This window comes from Epinephelus lanceolatus, chromosome 21, assembly GCF_041903045.1.
Source record: "Epinephelus lanceolatus isolate andai-2023 chromosome 21, ASM4190304v1, whole genome shotgun sequence".
Classification (NCBI taxonomy): Eukaryota; Metazoa; Chordata; class Actinopteri; order Perciformes; family Serranidae; genus Epinephelus; species Epinephelus lanceolatus.
The window spans coordinates 15,981,122-16,007,530 of record NC_135754.1 but is presented as its reverse complement, the minus strand read 5'-3'; the positions used below and the strand labels follow the sequence as shown (position 1 = coordinate 16,007,530).

Sequence of the window (26,409 nt, the reverse complement as noted above, 5' to 3'; positions counted from 1 at the left end):
GAATGGCTTTATTTCAAACCAAAATAAAGAAAAAAACATCATAAAAAAACAAGCATGACAAAGTAACTGTCTGAAGAGGAGTAGGTAGAACTTTTCTTACATCACTTCTTTTAACTATATTATTTCAACAAATTCCCAAATTTATTCACAGCTAATATACAACTATCCCCAGTCTATTTACCACCCAATTGAATAAATAAGTAATAAAATAAATATGCACTCCCCTAACACAACGTTTCCTCATCTGTGCCAAAAATATCTTTTTGTATAGTTTTATAAGTTGATTAATTTTTGTGCTTTGTTTTCAACTCATCATGCAGGCCATTCCAAAAGTCCATCCCATACACTGAAATACACAGACTCTTCTTAGCTGTTACTTAAACATGACCATTGCAGTTTTAAATTTGACCAGATCTAAAAATTTCAATGCATGTGACTTTAAAAACAGTGTGTTCATGTGTTCCCTGTACCCCACATTGTGTACTGTCCTGACTGCTCTCTTCTGGATGATGCATAATGGTTCTAAGTTGTTTTTGTAAGTGTTGGCCCAAACTTCCACACAGTAATTCAATCATGGTAGTACAAGCTATGAATACAGAATGTGCAGTGATTTATGGTCCAGTATGTGCTTTGTTTTCCCCAGAACTGTAGCGCTCTGCCAGCTTTGTTCTTACATAAGTGATCTGAGGTTTCCAGCAGATTTTGTCATCTAAAATCAAACTCAGAAATGTAGTTTCATAGACTCTTTCCACATTAACATTATATATGTAATAAACTGTCTATGGATCAGTACCTAATACAACCCCTCTTCAAAAAACTGAACTATCCCTTTAAAGTAAGTAACACTGATATAGGAATTCAAGGTTCTGGGAGACAGCCAGTACAGAAGAAGATTCACTTCTGTACCCAGTGATAATGCTGTTTACTTCAGTACATGTGAAGTTAAAGTAGGCTGTTGTTATGGGGTCCTAGCCACGCCACAGTCAGGATACCAGACTGAAATATCTCTGCAACAATCAGAAAGATTGCATGACATTTGGTACGGATATACGTCATCCCCAAAGGGTGAGTCCTACTGACTTTGATCAGAGCGCTTCATGTGGCAGATCCATTTCTTACCAACAGGTAGGTCTCTCTGCGAGGCGTGAGCAGCTTGATGGCTGCCTGTGGCTCATTAATATGTGGCTTTGTTGTATCGTCGACATCATCCACCACGATCTGTCGTTTAGTACGTTTTCGCCCGCTCTCTGACAACTGGAAGACAAGAGAGGGAGAAGGGAACATGGGAGAAGGAAGCAGATGAGACAGAGACATGACATCAGAGAGCTCGCGGTAATTACTGGTCTTGATAAAGACATTACTAAATTCTTCTCAGAATAGCACTGTCATTTTTACTGTCTATATCTAGGCCGCACACGTTATGACTTTCTATTTGTGGCTCTGTGAGGTCTAAGTGGCGACGACGCATGTTTTTTTCCGAAATGTATTTCTGAACATCTGTGGTTTGGCTTTAAGGCCATTTTCACACCCCTTTTCTACCACTGACATTTACTCGTACTGCTCAGGCTGCTTCAGTTTACACTCATGTCAGGATGAATTACAGCTCACGTAACAAGCCTGTGGACAGCACAACGGCAGCAAAGCACATTTCATCTTGCTTCAGTGAAATTCATCAAGTGCACTGTTACATTACCCAAAGGTATCTGAGCAGTAAAACCAACAGAATTAAACTGAGACTGACTGTCACACAGTCGTTAGCCATGCAAGCAGCATGGCAACATTGTTCCCATCAGCCTCAGCTGTACTTTGTGTTCAGTGCTAATTAGCAGTGGCAATCCTAGACTCTTGGGAGGCCCACGCAAAGAGGCCCATCAGGACCCTGATTGTTGTGCTGTCGGTTACACCTATCAATGTACGTATGACAGATACAAGAAGCTACCGAATGTCCTAACTAACTGTATCCGGCTGTCATACAGTAGCCAGAAAGGGCCCGATTCAGCTGATTGCCACCAATCAGTTAGTCTGTTAAGCCTCTTTGACACAGAGTGTGATTTTCGTGGCGCCCACCGCAGGGTAGGGCGCAGAGCAAGAGGAGAGCAAGGCGTGCAAGACAGGATTTGGGGAGTACAGGCTCGTTCAGGAGCTACAGCTCCATGGTGACCGCTTCCGGGTCTACTTCAGACTCTTCTCTGCTATTGGACGCGCCGAGGTGTCGTCACAAATTAAAAAATGTTCAATTCTAGCGACCGTCCCCACGAGAGGCTCTCCTCTTGCTCTCTCTGCCTGGTTAGAACAAGCTAACACAACACAATGTGGTCTCATCACTACTTGTCATATTTTGCCGTGTGGGCAGAAGCAGGTCCCCAAGAAGTGCTTTGAAGGCAATTTTGTTAGTGGTCTAACAGTGGCATTACCACTCCTGAGTCTGTCACATGATGCCATGGGGTGCAAAAATACTTTTTCCCATAGAGTTACATTGGGAAAGAGACATCTGTAGATTAGTGAATACATTTTTTTAACATCGTATTACTCGTTTCACTATCAGGATTTAATCCATTCAGTCCAATAACATTTGAAAGGTCCATTCAAGTTAGTGAAGCATTTAACCAGAAGTAGTGCGCTTGCTCTGTAGGCCCAATGATGCAGGAGCGCCGATCATCTGGGTAATTTCATACTGCAGAAATCCAACTTTTTCTTCATGCGCTACTGAGCACTTTCATATGAATAAACGGGGTCACACCTCCAACAGTGTATCCAGGTTTTTAATACATCCATGGGCAGAAGCCCCGCAGTATGATTAACATCCGATTAACATTACGGTTAACATCCGTCACACCGACAGCAGAACCGTCTTTTAACCTGTAAATAACCGTGGGTGATAAAATAAACAATATATTTTCAATCACGACGTAAATTTAGACAATTCTGTTTATATCGATATAGGGTCAAGTTGAGTTACATAACAGTGTTCATCTCTCCTCTCTGACACTCTCTGTACAGCTCTGCCCCGCACACTCACTCACAAGTTCTCCAGCATCACTCAGAGAGACACAGAGCTGCCTCTCTTTTTAATCTGTCTGTTAATCAGTCTACAGTGCCACATTGGTCTATATGTTGCACATGCTACACCTAATCAGTCTGTGAAATGAATGAAATGAGCGCAGTAAGAAACGTACAATCCAGCGCTGCGCTGCTAGTTTGTGTGTGAGATGGATCATAGCGCATCACTGTTCTTCTTGGTAGTTGACATAAGCTGCACTAAGATGGTGAACACAGTGAACAGTGCACCTGTTAAATTCTAGTATGTTATCACTGAGAGAGCTGCTAGCGTTAGCATTTAGCTCAAAGTGCTGCTGTGCCAGCTTCACGGAGATGCTAGCATGGCTGCAGACACAATGTTTTAGGTTCAAGGCTTTCATTAAAGCCAGTAGGTACCTCTCTGTTTATATGTGACCATGTTGGTGGCTTTTCAGTAATTTTGGGACGTGCGTATGTCTTGGGTGTGGGCAGGAGTAAGCTGCAAAAAAAAATGAAAGAGCAGAACAGCTTTTGCATAGTTGACGGTACACAGAAATAGGAAAGATTAGATGGGAAAGGCATGGCATATATCAAAGGCCTGAATATGAGCCCTAGATGTTTTCATGTGGTTTACAGCGAGCTGAATCACTGGCAATATTTGTGTGTATTTTCCATTCACAGTCTGCATCTTCAGTATCTGTATGAAAAGGGAAAAGATTTTGGGCACAAGACCTACAGGGGTTTAAACATGTTGGCTCCTTTAATGATTTAGCCACTGCAATAAAGGCTTTTATTATCCCCTTCCTTGTTGATATAAGCTATTTTTGTCTTTTATTTTGGAGTGCCTGGATTGCTTTCCTGTTTATCCTGTTTTTCCCTGTTTTCCAAGAGGCACCCGACACACTTTTTTGACCAACGTCTGATTACGGTCATCTCTTTTTCCTACAACACATATCAGTTGGCTCATGAGGAAAAGAAGCATACTGTGGCTCTAAACCAAAGCCTCAAAAAGGGCCTTACCGTTAGGTTAAGCATGTTGACAACTCGTTCAGCAGAGTTACATTCCGTCTCCGATTGCCCTTTAACAACAATCTCCGTCAGGTACAGCAGCCACTTGCCGTTGGCTACCTCAAAGGGCCACTCAAACTCCACAGCCAGAGTCCCCATGTCTCCCAGGGGCTGTCCCAGCATGTCCACCTAGTAGTAAAAAAAAAAACATAGACAAAAAGGAAACTTCAGTAGAAATCAAACAGATGGTGTGACATAACAACATGGTGTGAAATAACAGTCAGGGCCTGACTGTGACTTTGCAACCCCTAAATAGTATCCACCCCTGGTCATGCTTATACCACAAACCATGGCGCACATAACAATTCCTTCCCCACGCAATATTAAACTTCTGAAGAATGAAAGTTTGGGCTTCAAAGACAGGGTGGAGATGATGGAAATGTGGGCAGCACACATATTATAGATGCAATATACAGTCCTGGAGGTCTAATATAGTCTGAGCGGTGGAGGTGACTCACTTCGAAGGTGAACTCCACCAGACTGCCAACGTCACTGGTGTTGACCATGGCTGACTCGCCCATTACCGTCCCACTAAATTCTGTTGACACCAGCGGTTTTGCTCTGAATGGGGTGACAGTTAAGAATTATTGTACTCTGTACTCTACTATTGTATTTCTGCACTCTTTACTGTATATACAGAATGTCATGTTAGGTAATGGGACTCACATGGAGAAGGTGGGGTTGATGGTGTTTTCAATCAGCAGGGCCACAGGCACAGGCTTCAGGTCACTCTGCTCACTAACACTGGAGATACAACACTTATTACAACATTGTGGGCCAGAGTAATATTTAGTGATTATATCAGAACCCACTAGAGCCACTTAAAACATTAAACTTAAAAAAATCACTAATAAGAACAGCTACAAAATGCTAAACTGTAGAACATGGATGGATTAATGAACAGGCCTTCCCAGGGGCCCAAATTATCAGGGGGCCCCCTGGCCTCCCCTTGCAAAATGTCCAATGGGAAAGTAATGCACACTAACCAGGAAGAGACACAAAATAACCACAAGAGGACACAAAATTACCTTAATAAGAAAGAAGATTACCTTAAAACTAGGGTCAGCAACCTTAACCTCCTGAGACCTGAACTTTTGTTTGGTATACATTTTTAATTTCTCCTAGCTATTTTGGATCAATAGGACCCAATGAGTATAAAAAAGTAAACATTGTCAACAATAATTAAGTCCCAATGTCCTCAAACGAGACAATAATAAAATCCCAATGTCTTCAAATGAGTATTTCCATAGCAGTATTTCCAGCACTTCCATTTGATGCCATATCAAACTACAAACATTATTAATCATAAATAAACAAGTTTCAATTATAAAATTTGTTCAGGTTTCGGACTTTGTCCAATTTTGTGTCGGGTTCGGCTGCAGACTGACTTTCTGACTTTTACATGGATTAATGTATTATGCTCTTACTACCACTAGATGGCACAAAAAAGTGTCCATGAACGAGGACAACGGGTCTAAGCTAAGTAAAATGAAGTATAAGCTCATGTTAACCCAAAATGCAATGTCCTCATATGAGGACACAGGGTCTCAGGAGGTTAAAAGAGCCATTATTGGCAAAGAAAAGAAAAGCTGCAAAACATATCTGAATAAACTAACAGCCAATTAAGTCTAAACCAGACCATCAACATTACAAATAGGTCTAAACGAGGATTCATTTATATGATTTACTACAAAGTGGCTATCCTGCAGTGGGCTCTTTCCAATTATTTATTACTATAACTTTGCAGCGTCTGTGGTGAAAGCAAATTAATTTGTCCACACACTATTAAATTAAAAGACTTTCCCTTGTTTGGATTTGGAATCCATAGCTAGCCTTGCTAGAGACTCCAGGCTCGCAACCACTACTGAAGTTCAGCAAAATTTAGAGGGAAAGGCACCAGGTCGTAGACATATGATGCACATTTTAATTGAAGAAACGTGAAAACATTTTTTAATTTAATGTATAGGCTACACATCTTTACAGTTGTATAGGGCAATCATTTCTTCAGGCCTGCAAAAATGACAAATGAAAATCTGAATTTTAAAAAATAACTGCATTAATTTCCATATAATTATATGTCAAAGACACAGGGAGCCAACAGAGAGGGTCTGGAGCCGCAGGTTGCCAACCCTGCTTTAAAAGGGGAACCAAACAACTAAAAAAAATACACAAAACAACCACAAGGACACATAAAATGACCAGAGACACAGAAAGACCTCAAAGAGATGCAAAACAACCACAAAGAAACACAAAACAACTACAAGAGACACAAAACAACTACTAGAAGACACAAAATGACAACAAAGTGATACAAAAACACCAAAAAAGACCCCAGATTACATCAATAAGACACAGAGTTATCTCAAAGGGGACCTAAATGACTACAAGAAGACACAAAACAACCACAAGGGGACACAAAAAGACCACAAAGAGATGCAAAACAACCACAAGGAGACAAAAAACAACCATAAAGAAACACAAAACAACTACAAGAGACAGAAAACAACTACTAGAAGAAAAGACTACAAAGTGATACAAAAAGACCAAAAAAAGACCCCAAATTAAGTCAGTAAGACACAGAGTTACCTCAAAGGGGACCCAAATGACTACAAAAAGACACAAAACAACCACAGGGAGACACAAAATGACTAAAAGAGACAAAAGTACCTCAAAGCGGCATAAGACAACCACAAGGAGACAAAAAAATGACCACAAAGAGGCACAAAACCACCACAAAATCTGTGTGTCTTGCTCCTGTGTCGGAGATGTGATGGGGCCCTATGCATATTTGCATAATCTGTCCATGCCGTGGAATCAAAACTGCAACCCAAGCCTTTGATATCAATACAATCATGTATCGATGTTAAGCTCTTACGTGGACAGAAGCAGCTGGGACTCAATCTCGTCTGTGTACAAATCGATCCCTGAGGTCTCAAACCTGAGGGTTAGTGCGACCTGATGATGAAAGCAAGAGAATGAGAGGTGTCAAACTCATCTCAGCAGAGGAAAAAACTCACCATCTCTGAGAGAAAATCAATTTGAACGAACCTTTTCGTTGCCTTTAAGTGGATTCCCCAGCTCACAAATCACTGTGTCATCCAAACGGCACTGTATGTCGTGGTCCTAAACACACAATTAGAATATTAAGAAAGTGAACAAAAGGATTAAATTCCAAAGACACACAAACATAATGAATTAACAGTGCAATGCAACACATGGCATGAGGAAATGTTAATGCGTGGACATCTCGCAGTCGTCTGCTGCCCTCCAGTGGACGTACCGAGGCCCTGACGCCAGAGTAACTTAGTGCATTAGGGATGGTGATGTTCAGCGTGGCCTGGTGGGCGTCTTCAGCCAGCTTCCCTAGAGCAGGTAAGTTGGTAACCTCCACCATCATCGCTATTATCTTTACAGAGCTGTTGAACTGAAGTTTCTGGAATTTCCCTTGCCTGGACACAAAGATAGAGGGACAACATGACGGATATTATTTCTTTACTCATTGTTTAACAATCTTTTTTTTTGTATTATTGATACATTTACATCATTATCTATATCCAGGTATTGTTTCTGTTGGAAGCATGTGGCAATGACAGCTAGGAGAGCTTAGCTTAGCACAAAGACTGGAAACAAGGGGAACCAGCTAGCCTGTGCTCTGTCCAATATGGATTACACATACAATATATAGGCTAACATGCTATATCCCTTTCTCCAGCCTTTATGCAAAGCTATGTGAACCAGCTGCTGTTGCTAGCTTCATATTTACTGCAGAGACATGCAAATAAACACATTTCCCAAACGTCCCTCAAAAAGCTACTTGTGACATTCATTAAAAAGTTTTCTGTAATAGCTTTAGAAACCCTTATCGGTCAAAGAGGGCTTCATTATTCAGAATTTAACTTTACCTGGGGTAAGGATTTTCATGTTCATCGCCAAACTGGGCCGTCAGCTGCAGGTTGCTGCTACATTTGTTGTCTGAACCACACTCCTTCTGAAAGTGAATCTGCAGGAAACAGACAAAATAATAATACCTTTTAACTTAAACGGGGACTATCACATACATGTGCTTCAGTGTATTTTTAAGTGTAGTGGGGTGGGGGAGAAAAAATAAATAATGTATGGAAATTAGAGATTTTGATGAATCAAGATGCATTAATAATCATTTTATAATGGCATCATAGCCCTTTGAATCAGAAAATATTGAATCAGGCCTAAAGATTCCCAACCTGAGAGTTCAGTGAATGCATCACTCCATACCTCAGCTCTTTCGGTGACTTTCTGCTCCTGGCTGAGGATTGGGTACGAGTCCAGGTTCTGCAGGGAGCGTCTTGCTTTAGGTTTTTGTTCATGTAAGGACACGCTGAGGTTAAAGATCACTGGCTCCAGTTTGTCCCTCAAAGGCGTCTGAAGAATCATCCAAGAGTCTTACATTAGTCTTCATAAGCACATGGTTATTGGGTGCCAGCACCCTGTCCATAGCAGTAAATAAACATTTACAAATTAAAAAGACGTTACCACTACAAATAGTTTCAGAGTTTGACATTTGGTTTTGGAGGATGGCAGGTTCAGGGAGCCGGTGTATGTGTCATCATTACTGTCCTTAAAACGAACACGAGCGCTTCTTATCCTCAGCACGTCGGCCTCCACCGTGTACTTCACCGCTTTACAAAGCAGAAACACATACAGCACATTATAGAAAACTGCAGCCAGTTCACGTGTTATTAATTACTAATTAATACAGCAGTTTTGGAGAATATAACAAGCATCCAGCAAGGTGGTATATCAATTTGAAATTATTATTCATTTACTGTCATTGAAGATAATCAGTAGTTAAAGTAAAGAAGGTCTGCTTACTGGCATTTTTCTTAAAGTCTTTGTTTCCATTGCTCAGAGTGAAAGACATACACAGAGTCGCTGTGATGCTGTAAGACACAAATAAAAATATATTTATTTATTTTCATGCAACACTGAACACGCCAGCTTCAGAATGAGATATTCTGAGAAGACATCTCACCATGGTGAGCTCCCACACTGATTTGGGTCTACAATGTCTGGCTTGACATTGAAGTCAGTAGTTAAGTGGACGACTGGTCGAGCCCTGTAAACAACCCAGGTTACAGTATATTATTTAGGTTTCAAAATACCTGTGTTAAACATAACAAAACAAAATATAACAATTATTTCCGAACACATGAACCCATTATAATATCAAATTTTTACCCCACAACTTCATATTTTTGATTTGTCTCTTATTTCTACCTGAGCAGGGCCACCCGGTCATCCAAAGAGCCAACCAAGATGTCCGGGTAACTGTTGTCATCCATGTCCATCCCTCCATTGATGGAGTAGCCGAAGGTGCGGAATCCTCCACTTCCCACTGACTTCCCCTCGATCACCTGCAGAGGGCGACAATGACACACGGGATTGCAACACAATACATCTGGGCCCTTTCTATGTGTGAAGTGCATCTGTGGCATGAAGTTAAATGTTACCTGACTGGGCTCCTTTGAGATTCCCTTTTTACTTCCCATCCATATGTAGACCTTTCCTGTGTCGTGGAATGGAGCTCCCACTGCAAAGTCTGCAGACAGAAACAGTGGAGTAAAATATAAAAAGTTGCATGAGGAGGCAGGTTACTAAGAGGAAGCATAGGGAGGTCTGTGCATGGCATATATTAACCTACTAGGTGGCAGCATTGCACTACTGAAGGATCGCAAATTGCCAAAGGTAGCAATTTTGTGCAGCTTTTATGCAGTCCGAATGCAACACAGTACATTACCTTTCCCCTGCTGAGGTAATTGCTTAGCAACAGTGCATAAAAATCAATCATGGGGAACTGACTGCTTCCTCTTTACCATACTGTTCACAGCAGAACATTAGTGCACCACCTCTAACATACAGTGGTATACACAGGGGTAGACAAAATAATAGAAACACTTCCTAAAATGGACTTTAATTAGAAGTGCATTATTTTCAATAGACTTGCAGTTTAGCTGCAATTATTTTTCAAATGTTTGAGCTGTGATTTCATCTTTTCCATGAGGTATTTACTTTATGTTGTTCACCCCCTGTCAGTGTAAAACAAATGCCTCATACCTTGGAATCCATCTTGGTTGATATCGCCGATGGCTGCCACTGCTATGCCGAACGCAGAGGCCGATGGACCCTTCAGCACCATGGTGGCAGTGTTTTGGAATGATCCATTCTCATTCATGTAAATATACACTGCTCCTCCCTCATCCTTCATACGGTCAAAGTAGAATGGGGCTCCCACGATCAGATCATTCCAGCTGAAATAGGAAAAGGAGACATCCAAAAACATGCTTTAATACACAAATACATGCACAAACACACACATACCAGAAGAGAACTTACAAAAACATTATATTCCTTGCATCTTCCTTAAAATCCTACAGACCAAACACGGTTTCCCCTCATGCACTGAGGGAGACACATGATTTCACCATGATGTCATGATCAACACCTTATCTCAGCTGTTGAAAGGACAGGTTTTCTTTGCTCATCTCAGCTCGCACATACATCAGCGTCACGCATTCTCCGCATAACAGGGCAGATCATAGCTGCAGAGCATTTGAGCATGGTGCAGCTCAAAAGCAAGAGATAAAATTACAGACAACTCATTAACGCATGCAAACATAACACCTTCCTTTCTAACTTGTGCTTAAAGGTCTAGTCTACAGACTTTAGTGTCATCTAGTGGTCTCCTGTCTGCCAGGAGTGTAGGAGAGCTACAGTGGCCCAAGTGAAAACACAAATGGCCCTATCTAGAGCCAGTGTTTGGCTTGTCCATTCTGGGCTGCTGTAGAGACAACATGGCATTATCTCGCACAGACGAGAGGTGTGCTGCTCGGCAGTGCCGCTGTGTTAACTATGTTCAGCAAACCAGCCAGCAAGAAGCAAAAAACCTTGTACAGTTTCTTCCAAACAAACCGTGTAAGTTGAGTTATGCTGTTGCATGTAGATAATGTTAGCTAAATGATGACTAATTAATACATGCCAATATATCAATATATCAAGTTAACAAGAACACTAATGTTATTGTAACCTATGTTAAATACCTTGCTAGCTAGTTTCATGCTAGGAAAAACCCACTCCTGCTTAATAAGAACATATTTTTTTTAATCTTTATTGCCACAATATAAAGAGCAGGGTCAGGGAGGAGACAGTGGACCAGAGGCCAGCAAGGATGATCATGCAGGGTCTTCACAGGTGAGGAGAGATTATAACTGGCTGAGAGAAAATATCTATAGCATAAAAGTGACTTTGAGGTTAATTTCCACAGCTATGTCACCACTACTATTCCTAATTCTATTTATGATTTTTGCTTTGCACATTTACTATCTATATTATTGCAATAGATAGAAGGGGGACAGGGAGAAACCAGGCAGGTATCAGGACAGGGACCTGACAGCAGCACCAATTATCAGCCCAAGACTTCACAGGTAAGGAGAAATTATAACTGGCTAAGGAAATGTCTATAGGATAAGGGTGACACTGAGATTAATTTTCACAACTGTTTCAGAACTAGTCTTATTTATACTCTTAAATGTTTTTGTCTGTATTGCAATAGCAATAGTACTGCATTATGTGTGTTTTTTAAAGGCAGCAGGTATAGGTCATGCCATTTTTCTTTATCTTGATTAATTGTGCACATCTGTGCTGTCATATTTGATTATGTGTGCATGCAAAAAAATCAAAGCTACATTGCATCCCCCTTGTTAAAAATTAACAATTCAACCACTGGTTGTAGGTGATTTCTAAACTGATGAAAACATAGCCATGAATATTATATTGCATTTCTGCCAACAGATCCCACTAAATCCTACACACTGGACCTTTAAAATATGGCATTAGGCTGAAAGAATATTTCTTATTTAATTGGCTTGTTTTGGTCCCCTGTAATGAAAGACGTTTTGACTCACTGATTTTTGTTCATTTGGAGGATACTCTATAGATTTGATTAAAAATTTTCATAATTAAATCTCTAAAAAAAAGAAAAAGATACAGATAGCATCAGTTCTCAGTGTGGTGTGTAGAGACGCACTCGTCATTGTTGAGGTCAGTGACAGCCAGGCTGTTTCCAAAGTACGAGCCCACTTGTTCCCCGGGGATAATGAGCACTGACTTGAGGCCGTCCACAGCCTTTCTCCCAAAAATCACAGAGCCCTTGGAATCTTTCCTGGGAGCCCCTGTCACCACTGTGTATTCGTCATGGCTCAGCAGCTTCTTCTCCTCAAGAACTGAGTAACCTGCAGAGGAAAGTATTTAAGATTCACTGTTAAACAGTCATCTGACTGTGGGAGGGTTACAAGACACTGAAAGCATGGGAGAGTGAATTCATTTGCAGAAACATACTGTGTATTTACCCATATAACTGTATCGTTTGTTCAGCTGTCCAAAGTTTTTGCTTGAGGTGTCCCAGGCATTCGCTGGATCTGGATCCCTCCACGTTACATGAACATTTCCTTTATAACAAAGTAGGAATAGACAACAATGTTATGTCTGCTTCATGCACAATGGACAGGTTTCCCAGACAGAGAATAATCCCAGTGTTAGACTAACACTAGAATTTGGCAGACTTGCACAGGGTTTAATCCCTGTCTGTGAAACCAGCCCATTATTTCAATGTTAAGTAACAAAACACACTCTTTTTGGCGTTAACTCCTCCGTGCTCACCTTGCCACAAGTAGCTGCCTATAGCACCGATGTACACATCAGTGTCTGTCATGCCGGCTGAGATGCCCATGTTGCACATGCCCTCATACTCAATGTCAAAGGTGGGGTTGCAGACCTCATAATTGTATTCTTGCCAGAGATCATTGGGGTCATAGGTCAGGTCGTTGCCCCTGACATAACACTTTCCTGTCATCCGTCGCTGCTCCTCGTTGCCACCTTGGATGATCTTTACATAGCGATGCCCGCATGCCTGGACACCAGAGAAGAGTGGGGTTTTGGGATGTTACAGACTACTTATGCTCTAACGTATGTGTCAGACCTCTTCTGATAATGTTCTCATTCATTTGTTCATTTTCTGTAACCTCTTATCTTGTTCAGGGTTGTGGGGGGGCTGGAACCTATCCCAGGCAGGGTACACCCTGGACAGGTCACCAGACTATCACAGGGCTGACACATAGAGACCATTCACACTCACAGTCACACCTACGGCCAATTAAGAGTCACCAATTAACCTGATGTTTGGACTGTGGGAGGAAGCTGGAGTACCTGCAGAATACCCATGCTGACATGGGGAGAGCATGCAAACTCTGCACAGAAGGGCTTCCCCACCCTAGGAACCCTCTTGCTGTGAGGTGACAATGCTAACCACTTCACCACTGTGAGGCCCTAATGTTCTCTTCTCTTCTAATATATATATTCTCTTTTAATTATTGAAAAAGAATGTCTTACTTACTATTGTATTGTGCAAATTGAATATTTAAAAAAGTGGCTAAAATCTTGTTACGTAAATTAAAATCCCATGAAACTAAAAAACAAGTAATGTCCCCCGTGTGTGAAGCAATCTTTTCTACAGAAACCCTAAGAGGCAAGTGAAAAAAAATTCAAGGGATCCATTTTCCTAAGTCTGACCTAAATTGTTTTCTCTCGTGTGTTTATGACTTAAGAACAGGTGGGAAAAAAGGTTTTGCCAGGTTAATCTTTCAAAGTTACTTTTTTTCATCTGTGAAACAAGAAAAAAAATGGTGGTTGAATTTCTATTTTTTTTATTGTCAGGATCATCTAGGTGTTTGTTGCTGCAATACTGATTTTGGCCACAAGAGGCTGACTACCTGATGTTCTACATAGTTCTAAAAGCGATCTTTGTTTTGTGAGTTTTATTTTTGTCCGTGCTCACATTTATATATATACTTGTCTTTAAAGTACATGATGAAAATTGAAACTCACCTGGAAGAAAACACGAATGTCTCTATTTAGAATAATGGGTAATGGTGCACGTAAGTCCCTTGTGGCCAAAATGAGTATTACAACAATAAACAGTTAGAATATTATCCTGACAAAAAAAATTCCACTTTTTTTTCACCTGTTTCATGATGTAAAAAAATGTAAAAGACTTAGAAAGACTATTCTGGCAAAACAAATTTTAGATTAGACTTACAAAATAGATCACCAGAAGTTGTTTTTTTCTTTCTTTTTTTCAGATTTGCCTCTTGGGGCTTCCATATTTTTATGGTTTTGTAAACCAAATACTGTTAATATTTATAAAACAATACAAGACGTTATGCCAAAATATGCCATTTATTTTAATGGATGAAAATTAAAAACAAATAAATCTTTTTTTTTTGTAAAAATCTAGCAATAGATGAAGAACTGGCTTAAAATGAAATAAAATTTAAAAAAAAAAACAGCTGCTTGCAGTTTCCAGCCATAACAGATGTGTTGCAACAAGCACACTGTCATCTGTGACAGTAAATATTGAAATACAAAGGGTTTTGTCTCAGCCTGCATCCCCTCAGTGTTACAGTAAATGTCACCATATTCCTAATATGCCACCTGTGACACTGACTATAAAGTAAAACAGAGTGTCATCTCACCAGCACGCGTCCTGCCGGCTGGTCTCTCTGACTGGCCACCGTCACACCAAGCCACATGCCCTCCACCATCTCAGATGGATTTGCTGTGGAAGTGTACAAACACCAATATAACGTGCAGCTTATAATGAAATGTTTGGTCTTTTATTTAAAAAACAACAACAAATAAAACACAAAACATTCAATTCAGTATCAGATTTTAACCAAACAAACCCAAATAGTAAAGCTGCATTCAGCCTGGATCATGCCTTGACATATTTCAACCACAAAAATGTGCTGTGACTGTACAAACAGTCACTCCAACCTCAACATCAAAAGTGATGAGGAATCCTTTTATTACTGTTGTTAGTCGTAGCCTCCGGGAGGCCTATTCACCTCCAGGTAGCAGAGCGGTAAGTCTATAAGTTAATAACCTTCAATTAAGAGAAGATGCGCTTTCAGAGTTTCATATCCTGGAGCTCATCGTGTAGGTGCAGCAAATGATCATGAATATTATGTATAGGACATGAAGTGGATTAGACTGTGAGATTGTTTGACACACTTGCTCTGTCCTTACTGAATAAAGAGGAAGCTGGCTGATTATCATATGAAGGTTATTTACAGTTCCTCACTCTGAGATCAGGGGAATCCTCTGCAGTGTATGTGTTAAAGGGAAACTCCATGATTTAACACATAAAGAGCAGTTAACTCATCATGATCAACTGAGGGCACATTTAATTTCTACTTTATTCTATTTATTGCTCAATATCTACACACTTTTTTTCATACTCTTATTCTTACTTCTTAAAATTCTCTATTCTTTACATCAGAGCAGCTGTAAAAAAAAATCATAATTTCCCCTCGGGGATCAATAAAGTATTTCTGATTCTGATTCTGATTATAAAAAGATGTTGCTGGGTGAATTATGGTAAACATAGGATCCAGAGTTTTTGGAGTTTGACCTCCTGGTCCAGATAGAACATCACTGCTTCTGCTGCTTCAATTTTGACTATGATTTTTTGAATTAACTTTATGGAAACGAAGTACTAAATCAATTAAGTATCCCTTTAATAATATTCTAAAGTTCTTTTTAAGCCATGCTAGCAGTGGTGCCCCCGGAAAGTTTTATAGACGTGACCAGATGGGGCTGCTGATAATTTTGGAGTGGCACACCAAAACCAAAAGCCATAACTGCATTTCAGGAATTCAGTTATACTGAATAGGCTAAAGGCTAGCAGAAAACTATGTCAGTATGACAGTTAAGGAATTGCATACTAGTAAACTTTGGTTTCTTATTTCATAGAGAATGACTAATACCAGTACAGTCAACATTTTCCACTGTAACTCTGTTTTATTGTGTTATCAATCTGTAGATATACGTGTTAGGCAAGTCACTGTTCTTTAAATAGGCTGGTCGTCCTTTTCTTTAAAAAGACAAATGTACAGCTTTAATTTGAAGGAGTAAGGAACAAATATTTACTGGGAACAAGCCTTCTCACGTTTAGGGGATACTTGTGGGTCCAAGAACCCATTTTTATTCAGATATCTTGAGGTGAAAGTTCAAGGGACCTCTGTGAAAATAACCATGCCAGTTGATCCCTCGCCAAAATTATGTCTAATTTATTTTATTTATTTATCATTATTTTTAAAAACAATTATTGTATTTTATTGTATCTATTTTATTTCAATTTAAGTGTTTGACATACATAATTACAAAAATGAATAAAAATATAAAAAAAAGTGCATGTGAGGGTGTGGTAGAAACCTGTACAGGCTTATATGAAATCCACACCCAGAAGACATGGAAGTGGTAAAATACAACAGTCAAATTTATCAATACATTTTAAATACTCAGAAAAAAAAACCAGTATACAGTTAAAATTTAAATATAAAGTTAGAGTCGTTTTTGTACAAAGACAATGACACAGAAGAATCCAATAAATTATTTTTTTCATTCCATAAAACAACTCCACAATATTTGAGAGAAAACTGAACATGGTATGTTTTATACAATGAAAGATTAAGATTCTGAGCCTGTCCAGTTGTGTATTATGGAATTTTGAGTTATTAACAAAAAAATATTATCTAAAACTACAAGGTAAATCCGTAATCTGACATTTCACTTTTAAGTTCTATAGACTTTGAAGCATCATTTAGCCCCCTTCCCCGACAAGCTATCCCAATATGGTTGGTACCAATGGATGACCTAGGTTGTCTGGTTTCACGAGAACCCACTCCCTTTGCAAAAATAAAAAAATGAGCACACTGTAGCCACTTGACGACAGTAATGTCTGCCTCAAATTATTTTTGCATGGGATGGTGAGTGGCAGGGCCAGCAACTGTATCAGGGTGAGCATGGCCACACTTGGTGTCCCTCTTGGGGGTGCCACTGCACACCACCAATGTGGCTCCACCAATCTGTCCACACTAAAAGATCTCAAGACATAGTGGATGGTTTTCTATCAACATCTTGCAGGCCTAGATACATTCATGGTGCCCAGAAGATGAATCCGAATGACTTTGCTGATCCTCTGACTTTAAATCCAGCGCCACCCTCTGGTCACAGTGAAAATTTGACCAATAATTCAGTTTCTACAAAACTATGACATTCAAATCAGCTTCAATGGTATTTTTTGTTTAGTGAAAATTGACAAGAGTTTGAATGTTAGCATGCAATACTACGCTAGTGAACTAGGTAAACACTATGCCTACTAAAAATTAGCTTGTTAAATTTTAGTTCACTGCTGCACAGTAATAGCCTCACAGAGCAGCTAGCGAGGCTCTAGACATCTTGCTTTTACATCAGTGCTCATGCCTCTCCCTCATCTCAGAGTCTGCCTGGGTGCAGTCTGTAGTCTACCTTCACTGTGTGCCTCAGGCTCACTCAAATCACTAACCGGACCTGTACAGAAATTCTGTTTTAATACTGCACTCCCCTTGTTAAATGTCAAAATGATGAATCACTGTTGAGAGCTCTGCATCATGCTTACTTGTGCTGACCAGGTCCATTCTGGAGCAGTCTGTGGTTTCTGTTGTAATGGGACAGGAGTAGACGGCACCTGTTTCATTGACGTTTGGTAGAGAATTGGCTTTCTCTTTGGGTGCTCCTGTAAGAAGCCTGGGCACACACAGACAGACGGAAAGAAAGACAGAGATGTGAAGTTTGGTGGATTATATCAGAGCTTTGTCATGGTGTTAGATAATACAACATAAATAAGATGATTTCCCAGATAATCTTTCAAGTCTAAACACAGACATACAGGTTGGAGCTAGCAGTACATTTGAATGTGAGCATCTTGTTTCTATCTTCCACCTCACTGGGTTACACACACACAGAGTGGGCCAGTTCACGTGACCTGTGATTTAATAGTGGTCAGAGTGGAGCAGTCCGAGCATGACTCGTGACAAGTCCAGGCACCGCGCACACACACAAACTAGCATCTTGGTGATGGACCTGATCTTTTTGTCCACTCACCCAGACAACTACCTACATCAGCACCTTTGAACACACCACTGAACTTTGAAGTAGAGGGATTACCCCCTCTACAAGGCTCTGCGCTGGGACACACTATTTACTGTCAGCACAAGATTTATTAGCTTCACTTTGAGGGCGGAGGGTGCAGACAACCTTGTTTATAGTGTGTGTGTGTGTGACATATGGCCCGCTGTACCATATGGGAAACAAAAGCACATAGCACCGTAGTCAAAGTGTGTTCTTTTCATTCAGACTTTGTGAATGTGTTCACGCAATGCTGGTTGGACGCTGACATGCTGGGGGCTGTGGTGAACAGTGGAAAGTGGAAAAAGGTGAGTCAAGCTGTTAGTCGTTGCTTGTGGGCATATCAACTGAAGGGCAGCTTCCCCTCTTACATGCACCGATAAGCAAGAATAAATACAGATAATGGGTGTAGACTTAAAAACACACCTTTACAGTAAGGTCATTGTGTCTTCAAATCAAAACATCTCTCTTGAGTCACCCTTCATTGTTCCAACTTGATTATTCTCAAAAGTAAAAACATGACAAAAGGATGAGGCAAACCATGCAATGTCTGAGAAATAACATGAAAAAATATGTCATATATTTCCTAGAATATTGTCCATGGTGAGCTGTGCCGTCTCAGATATTATTCACAGGATATGCAGTGGGTTTTCATACTAGTTAAACACAGTGAAACTGTGTACCAGGCTCTACCACTCCACTGCAGCCCTCTGTATTTATATGCACCCTCACATAGACAAAATGCCCCCATACACACTTGCAATCTAATCATGAGAACACTTCAAGAGCCCAGACACAAATATTTCCTCTTTGATGTGTCACCTGAACATGAACAGACTCAGAAAGTTTGTCTTTGCGTGGAAATCAGACATGTGAGTTTTGTTTCCGCCGCCGACCTTAGATTACATTACCCCATTACCGATTTAAAACTTGACCATCTCAGTCATGACAACATTTCTAAACTTAGTTCAGGAGCTGTGGCATAAAATTTACTTCTTCAGTCTCACAACCACCAGGTTGAGATTTAATTTGGGCCAGAACTATGTGAAAGTGATCACATTGCAACTTCTGTGTCTTTAAAGGGGACCTTATATAATGTGAAAATGTTAGATGTTCATATAAAACATGGCAAAAGTTTCAAATCATGAGGTAAATGTATGTAAAAGTAATCCCTGGGAGCAAAAAAATCTGGCTTAAGACCTTAATATACCATTTGTTTATTTACTTATTTTAGTTATTAGACAGTAGGTAGCAGCTAGTTCCTAAAATGGACAGGCAGAGGGTACTTGCTGTAGCTCTGGTTGAGAGTGAGAGGCTGTCAATAAATAGTTTGCTGGGCACAGGGAAATGTCTATCTATGCGGGTACATGAGACCCTAAAAAAGGGGGGGGGGGGGGGGGGGGGGGTCATGGGGAGTACCACCAGTTGGTCCAGGAGCTTCGCCGCCTCGAAGATGGCCATGGCAGTTTGACGACCTGCTGTATATCGTCGGGCTGTATAGCTCTGGGTATCCAGCAACCGCCACCACCAGTTTCTCCTCCATTGTTTACCAACTGTAAACTTGTTGTTGTGACTACCACAGATGACACGCCTCTAAAACCATCCCACTGGACAATGGGAAAAAAGATGATGAAAAAAGGGATGATGTGGGGTGTTTTCTTGCTTTGAGTTGAAGTTTTTTCATCTCATTGGAGTTCAGAGCATTCCGGCAAAAGCGGCAAGTGCCAAGTGCCTGGAGCGCAGAAATGCAAGGCACGTCGCAACGCAAAACCCACAAGCAAAAAGCTTAAATCACAGTGAAAACAACCACAAAAAAGGCGCCTCCAGCTGCTAAAATGCTTTCTGTGTGATCAGGGCCCTACACTGCTACATGTAGCTACATGCTAACGTCAGGGAAACATGTAATCATAAGCCCTATTCGGACGGGATTAGTTTTACGTATTTACGTGGGGTAAAGTAATAATTACCAGAGATTTTAGTCCCATCTGAATGTGCCATGTCAGTAATTATTACCGCACGATGTCAGTAAAGATTACCGCGACTTTTACCTTCTGTAAAAGGGTCCCGGACAATTACCTCAGGTAATACTAATCCCGTGTGAATAGACCAGCAGTAAATATGTGTGTAGATATTTCGTCATATCCTGTTTACAAGTGGTTTTTCGCAGATTTTCAAGCATAGAGGCTCTTGAAGAAGCACTCAGTTTTGCACTTCACAGTCGGACAAGTCCGTGTGAAACCTCAGGTACTGTGAGCCTACGACAAACACGATTCAAGTGTGTTCGAGTGTGGTATGCACAGGAAGCAACGTCATACGCACATGACGACTGGAGGGGACGGCGGTGCATGAATGGATTTACCCCTCCCACTTGTGGTAGTTTTACTGATATTTCTTATACCATGCGAATTGGCCATTAATATTACAGACGTCCTGTGGCAAAGTGACATTACCTTACGTGCCCATGTAAAACTAATCCCGTCCGAATTGTGCTTTAGTCACTGATGTTGTAAATTTCTCCCTGATATCAGATCATATTCCTGCTGGATCATGTTCAGTTGTGAAAATGTTGGTTTAGCTTATACTGGTTATTCTATTACGGTAGACAGTGCTGCTATACAGTCATTCTCTGTCTGCCATAACAATACAGAAAAGCCAACATCATTTTTTTCCCTAAGTTTATTCTGCCTAGTTCCACCCTACTGTACTGTGATTGGCTGGTACTAACCCTCTATGTGTTAACATGAAGAGTACTAGCCAATCACAGTAGGACGGAACTAGGCAAAACATACTTAGGAAAAAAAATGTGCAAGATTGCAGATACACAGAAGACCTGGAAATGTTGACCAGTCAGATCAGACTGGGACTTTTTGGAAGGGGGGCTTAAAGAGACAGGCACCTAAAAAGGAGCATCTCAGACAGAGGGTGAATACAGGTGTTCCAGCACAGATAGTATGAGGAAAATTAAGTGTTTTTTTGAACATTAAAGCATGTAAACATGTTCTAGAAGAAACCCAAAATACATGAACCTGTAAATGCGTAATAGCATAATACATCTCCTGTAGGAGTACAATATACATATATATATATATATATATGTTTCCACTAATGTATATTATATATATATATTATATATATATAATATATATATGTTTCCACTAATGCATGAAAAACAGACATCCTCTAACTATCATTTGAAACAGGAAGGTACAATTATCCTTTCTTTCTGCTCCCAGATGGGCATTATCAGCAATGAATCAATTACCTTGCCTCAGTGATGACAACCAGCTAGAGCCAACACGGCCTCTGAGGGCCAGCAGTTTCCACTACATGGGCGGAAGAGGCCTTGGTTCAGGTAATCATTCAGTAAAGACGACAGCATCTGAGATTCCACAGAGGGCTGTAGTGGGACTGATATGTGGAGAAGCATGGCCACAGAGTCCCTCCGTGAGTGTGGAGGCCCCTTCTGTAATCTACAGTGTGAGTGTACATATGTGTGTGCTTCTAGATGAAAGAAAATGTGAGCATATGAGCAAGTAGGTGTGTTTTCTGCATACATGACTTTCCTGTCTGCTTCCATACCCATTAAATCAGAAGTCACGGCCACCTCAGATTTTGTTCAGCTGTAAACAGCACAGTGTCTCAAAACACTCACTTACAAGGTCGGCCATTCTCGTGGGAAAACTGAGCAACATATCAAAGCATTTACAAAGAGCAAGAAAGAAATGGGGTCAAGCCAGAGAATAAGCAAGACTGTTATAAAACACTTAGAGGCCAGTTAGTGTGAACTTTGCACACACTGAGAATAAAACCTATGAGGAATTGGGGCACAGAGTCCAGTGCTGATCACACATGCACACAGGGTGGCTTGGCAAACCTCAGATGACAAACCGGAGGGAAACACTTCGTCCAATCTGGCATACAAAACATACTCACTGTCGTCTCACTGTCTCATCTGAGCCAGGTGGGTCACCTGTGTTTGTTGTGGAAATGCAGCAGTGCTGATTGACACCATCAGGTTTGACATACAGTGAAGACACAGCTTTAAAACCAGGAAGTGTTTTTTTCATGAGGGTAAAACTTTAATTAAAGGAGTAGTTTGACTTTTTTGGAAAATATGCTTATTTGCTTTCTTGTGCAAAACAACATCACCATGAAATTACAGTTTAGACACAAAGATTGATACAGCTCTAATGTCTTTGCTGTAAATATGAAGCTACAGTCAGAATTCTGTTAGCTTAGCGTAGCACAATGACTATAAACAGGGGGAAATAGCACGCTTTGGTTCAAAGGTAACAAAAGCTAAGCTCACAAATTGACATGTTATATAAAGTTTGTTTAACCCTTAGCAAACTGGCTTTGTTTCTAAAAAGAGAAAATTAAAAACAAGAAAATTAGTTTAAAAAAAGAAAAGAAATAAAAACAAACAAGACAATGACCTGGAAAGAGTGCTTAAAAATTATAATAATTCTGTAACATAATTTCAAAATGTAATATAGATAATAATTATTTTTATAAATATAGTTTTTCCCTAGTTTATTTCTTTTTTCCATATTTTTTAAAACAATTTTCTAAATCTATTTTTTTGCTATTTCTTTGTCCTTTATATTTACTTTTTTTTGCAATTTGTGGGACATTTCTCATCAAGTTGCTCATTGCCTTTTTTTTTCCATATAGAGTTTGAGACTTTGAACAGGGTTCGGCCGGACATTAAGTGTGATAGTGACATTCACGTAATGTAGTAAACAAGCTAACAATGCTAACAACAGTTTGGAAATGTGCAACACTATTTTTTGCCAATACTAGCTATCAAACCAAAGTCAGATACAGTGTCGTATTAAGTTGCTGTGAGCTGTAAATTTACCACACCTTGGCAGAAGGCAGATGGGAACGTTATTTATGAGGTGGACTTTGCACTTCCTCAACAACAGTGGTAAACACCATGTGAGTGCAGTGCAAAGAGGCGGCAGTTAGCGGTACACACAGGGATTAACATGCAGTAACATGCACATGCAGCCGGACCAACCAACACAACAAAGAACAGAGAAGCTCAGATTAAAAGACATAGAGGGAGATGGACTTTATTCTCTGCTCAGGACACCATTACTCCACTATGTTTTTACATAGCAAATTGTGCTTTGCTGCTATATTGGTGCTCTGAATGTTGCATACAGTGGCTTTAATAAGCAAAAAAACCTAACCTAACTGATGACCTCAGTTTGTCAGCTATGTGAGGGGATTTAAAAGGATTTCCTAAGTCCTTTCAATTCATACGTAAATATCACCAAAAGTTGAATTACAAAGAGTTGACTCGGCCATGACAACACACCTCATATCCTGTCCTGTGCGCTCTTGTCCCCCTATCTCCCTCCCTGCTCATCACCTCCTCATAAACAGGCTGTCAAAGCCCAGAGAAGTGAAGGAGGGGGCGGGCGGGGAGGGCAACCTGCATTCCAACTCTGAGGACATGTTGAAATTCGCCCCCCTCTGCCTCACAAGTGATAGGCTGGCTAAACCAAACATTTACTGCGGCAAACACACCCAGCTAAGGTGAGCGGGCTGCATTCTTCATATCTGGAGAATTTAACAAAAAGAATCTAAGAAAACTTCCAAAACAAGGGAGTTGGACAAACTACTGTATATTCATATCAGTGGTGTTTAGTTAAACAAACAGAGGTCAACTTATCTACTGCTCTCAATCACCTCTGCCCACCAGAGCTACTGACAGTGCCAAAAAACAGAGGGGGGAGGAGGTGTAAAAAAAAAAAAAAGCAAGGGAGTGATGGAAGGGAGGAAAAAGGAGAGGAGAGAGTCTCACAGGAGAGGAAAAGAGAAAACACTAAAAGGCTTCTGTCAGTTTGGTAAACAGACATCTGTCTATAAGACACTCAACACAACACACGTCTGTGGTAGTTAATTAAAACTAAAGCCATAGTCTCCCAGGCTCTCACCCCCACCTGTCTGCTCCTGACTCAGAACAACGCTGAAACCAGGAAACTTAATTAAAGATGACTAAACCCTTTTGGATGACGCTTTCTCTCCATCTTGCAGACTTTTGCAAGACAAACAAGAAGAGACAAAGTGCAGGGCCAGTCAGTCAGTCGTGTTTACAGAAAAGCAGAAATGTCTCATTTAGAGCACATTCATCTTCATCTGGGCCCAGTCTGAACACGAGTGTGATGAGACACGTGATATATGTCTGAAACTGGCACACAACTTTTCACCCTGTTGGCCCTCGCCTTCAATATCAAGAGAGAAAGTCAGTGACAAAGAGGCCACATACTATAGCTTCTGCAAGTGTGTCTGAGTATGTCAGCCTTACACAAGTGATGGATCACCTCTCCAGATAAGGCTTAGGGCAACCTGTTTGTCACAGGGTGCGGCTGTGGCCCTCAGGGCAAAGAAAAAGAACAAAGCTTCGGCTTCACATTAGAGCACCTCAGGGCCTGTTTTTAACTATCACCCACGCAACTCTTTAAAGTACCCCTGATAAAGATACACAATACATGCAAGAAGTAATGATTACTCTTTAGTTAAGTTTATATTTTTCTACCAGTTTCACTCCTTTTGAATTTCCTTAAAGCACATACAAACTCTATGGATGATACACAGGTTTACTGCAAAATGTGATGTGTTTCTGTTGTCAGACCCACTGGAAGCAAGTAGACACATGCAGATGTTGCCCCTGGTAACAAGGTGTTGTGATGAGGATACAGAGGGGGATTTGTGGAAATGAACAGTGCTGAGGAGGTTCAGTGATGTGAAGAGGAGAGAGAGTTAAGAGTTCAAAAGTGTGCCAATGACGTCACCATCTCCAACAGTCCTGATCATTTTCATAAACTAAAAGATTGTTCAAAATATTGTAATACAACAGGGTCATTTTGTGCACAAGAGAACAAAAGTTGGTTCGTTATTTTCAGGGGTGGGTAGTAACACATTACAAGTAGGGGTAACAGGGGTTTCGGCAGAAATAAACATGTTTAGCCTGGTACAAAAAAACGGTTTTGGTCTCTAAAGCTAATTTCAACATTCATGGGGATGAATATTTATAAAACTCAGCCGTATACATTCTATTAAGGCTTAAGGTTACATATAAGGGTGTGGAGCCATCCCTACAGTCAATGAGTCAGATCCACCGCTTGATCCTCCAGAGCTCCACCCTCTCATCCAAATACGGCCATTTCTGGCACCAAAAGACCAAGATGGCGACAGGTGAAATTCCGAACCCCAACCGTCCATTTTTTTTTTTTTTTTTTTTTTTTTATTATACAGTCTATGCCAGTAACACACGAGTAAAAAAGTATTTTTACTCAAGAAAGGAGTGCTCCTCATGTTCCTTTTTTAACTGTACTTCATCTCTTTACTCAAGCATATTTTTGAGCCTTTTTGAATTCACTACATTTGCCATTTATACCATCACTTAAACTCGTCTGCTGTAAATGTGGGGATTGAGTGAAGGGCGAAGAGGGAACGGGGAGCACCTCTACTGCAAATGTCAAGTTTCCAGCTGACTGGAGGAAAAAGAAGCAACACCTGTCTTTTGAATAAAATGAATCCTTTTGACCGACCACTCAAAGCACTTTTTATACTACAAGTCACATTCATCCATTCATGCACTGGCGGCTGAGGCTACCATACAAGGTGCCGCCTGCTACTCAGTTTTTAACACACTCACACACCAATGGAAAAGCCATCTGGAACAATTTGGGGTTCAGTATCTTGCTCAAGGATACTTTGACATGCGAACTGCTGGAGATCGAACTGCCAATCTTCCAGTAAGCAACACCTGGCTATGTTTTTTATGCTTTAATCTAAAAAAGCCTACAGTAACCTAATGAGGTGCTCGCTGTGCCTTCCAAAATAGTTAGCTGTGTTAATTTATCATGTGTGGCGTTAATCTTTGATAAAGCTGATCTTTCATATGATCAGGCAGAGAGGGCTGAGGGGAAGAGGTGAAAAGAGAGTGGGAGACTGTTCATATCTCAGGAATTGTACTTTTACTTGAGTATAGATTTTCAGTCCTCTACCCACAGCTGGTTATTTCACAACAGGCTGTTGCTGCTTTGGTTCAGGTAATGTGGAACTGGAGTGCATGTTCAAACCACTCAAATTAATGATGAAATACCTGCTGCCATCATAAGTTTATACAAGAAGCTACTTAGCTGAAAGGGACAACTGGCATATGTGCAAGTGATTGAGGATGATGAATGTTGGTGGGAAGCACAAATTTGTGTTTCTTTGTTACGCCTGCCTGCCGAAGAGTCAAAGTGAAACAAACAAGCAAGG

General features: G+C 40.5%; 1 protein-coding gene across 1 annotated transcript in view; it reads right to left on the bottom strand.

The window, feature by feature from the left end:
* The window catches only part of itga3b (integrin, alpha 3b), a 41,873-nt gene that overhangs the window by 3,076 nt on the left and 12,388 nt on the right, over positions 1–26,409 (bottom strand). Inside the window, exons 2-21 of the mRNA XM_033612203.2 lie at positions 17,618–17,745; positions 14,652–14,734; positions 12,781–13,030; positions 12,471–12,569; positions 12,149–12,353; positions 10,180–10,373; positions 9,576–9,664; positions 9,343–9,479; positions 9,098–9,181; positions 8,938–9,005; positions 8,599–8,744; positions 8,341–8,487; positions 7,989–8,086; positions 7,367–7,535; positions 7,135–7,209; positions 6,962–7,041; positions 4,753–4,830; positions 4,545–4,647; positions 4,039–4,215; positions 1,120–1,254 (exon numbers count right to left, since the gene is read on the bottom strand). Coding sequence (XP_033468094.2) covers positions 1,120–1,254; positions 4,039–4,215; positions 4,545–4,647; positions 4,753–4,830; positions 6,962–7,041; positions 7,135–7,209; positions 7,367–7,535; positions 7,989–8,086; positions 8,341–8,487; positions 8,599–8,744; positions 8,938–9,005; positions 9,098–9,181; positions 9,343–9,479; positions 9,576–9,664; positions 10,180–10,373; positions 12,149–12,353; positions 12,471–12,569; positions 12,781–13,030; positions 14,652–14,734; positions 17,618–17,745 — 2,545 coding nt within the window. The remainder of the gene's footprint in view (positions 1–1,119; positions 1,255–4,038; positions 4,216–4,544; positions 4,648–4,752; positions 4,831–6,961; positions 7,042–7,134; positions 7,210–7,366; positions 7,536–7,988; positions 8,087–8,340; positions 8,488–8,598; positions 8,745–8,937; positions 9,006–9,097; positions 9,182–9,342; positions 9,480–9,575; positions 9,665–10,179; positions 10,374–12,148; positions 12,354–12,470; positions 12,570–12,780; positions 13,031–14,651; positions 14,735–17,617; positions 17,746–26,409) is intronic.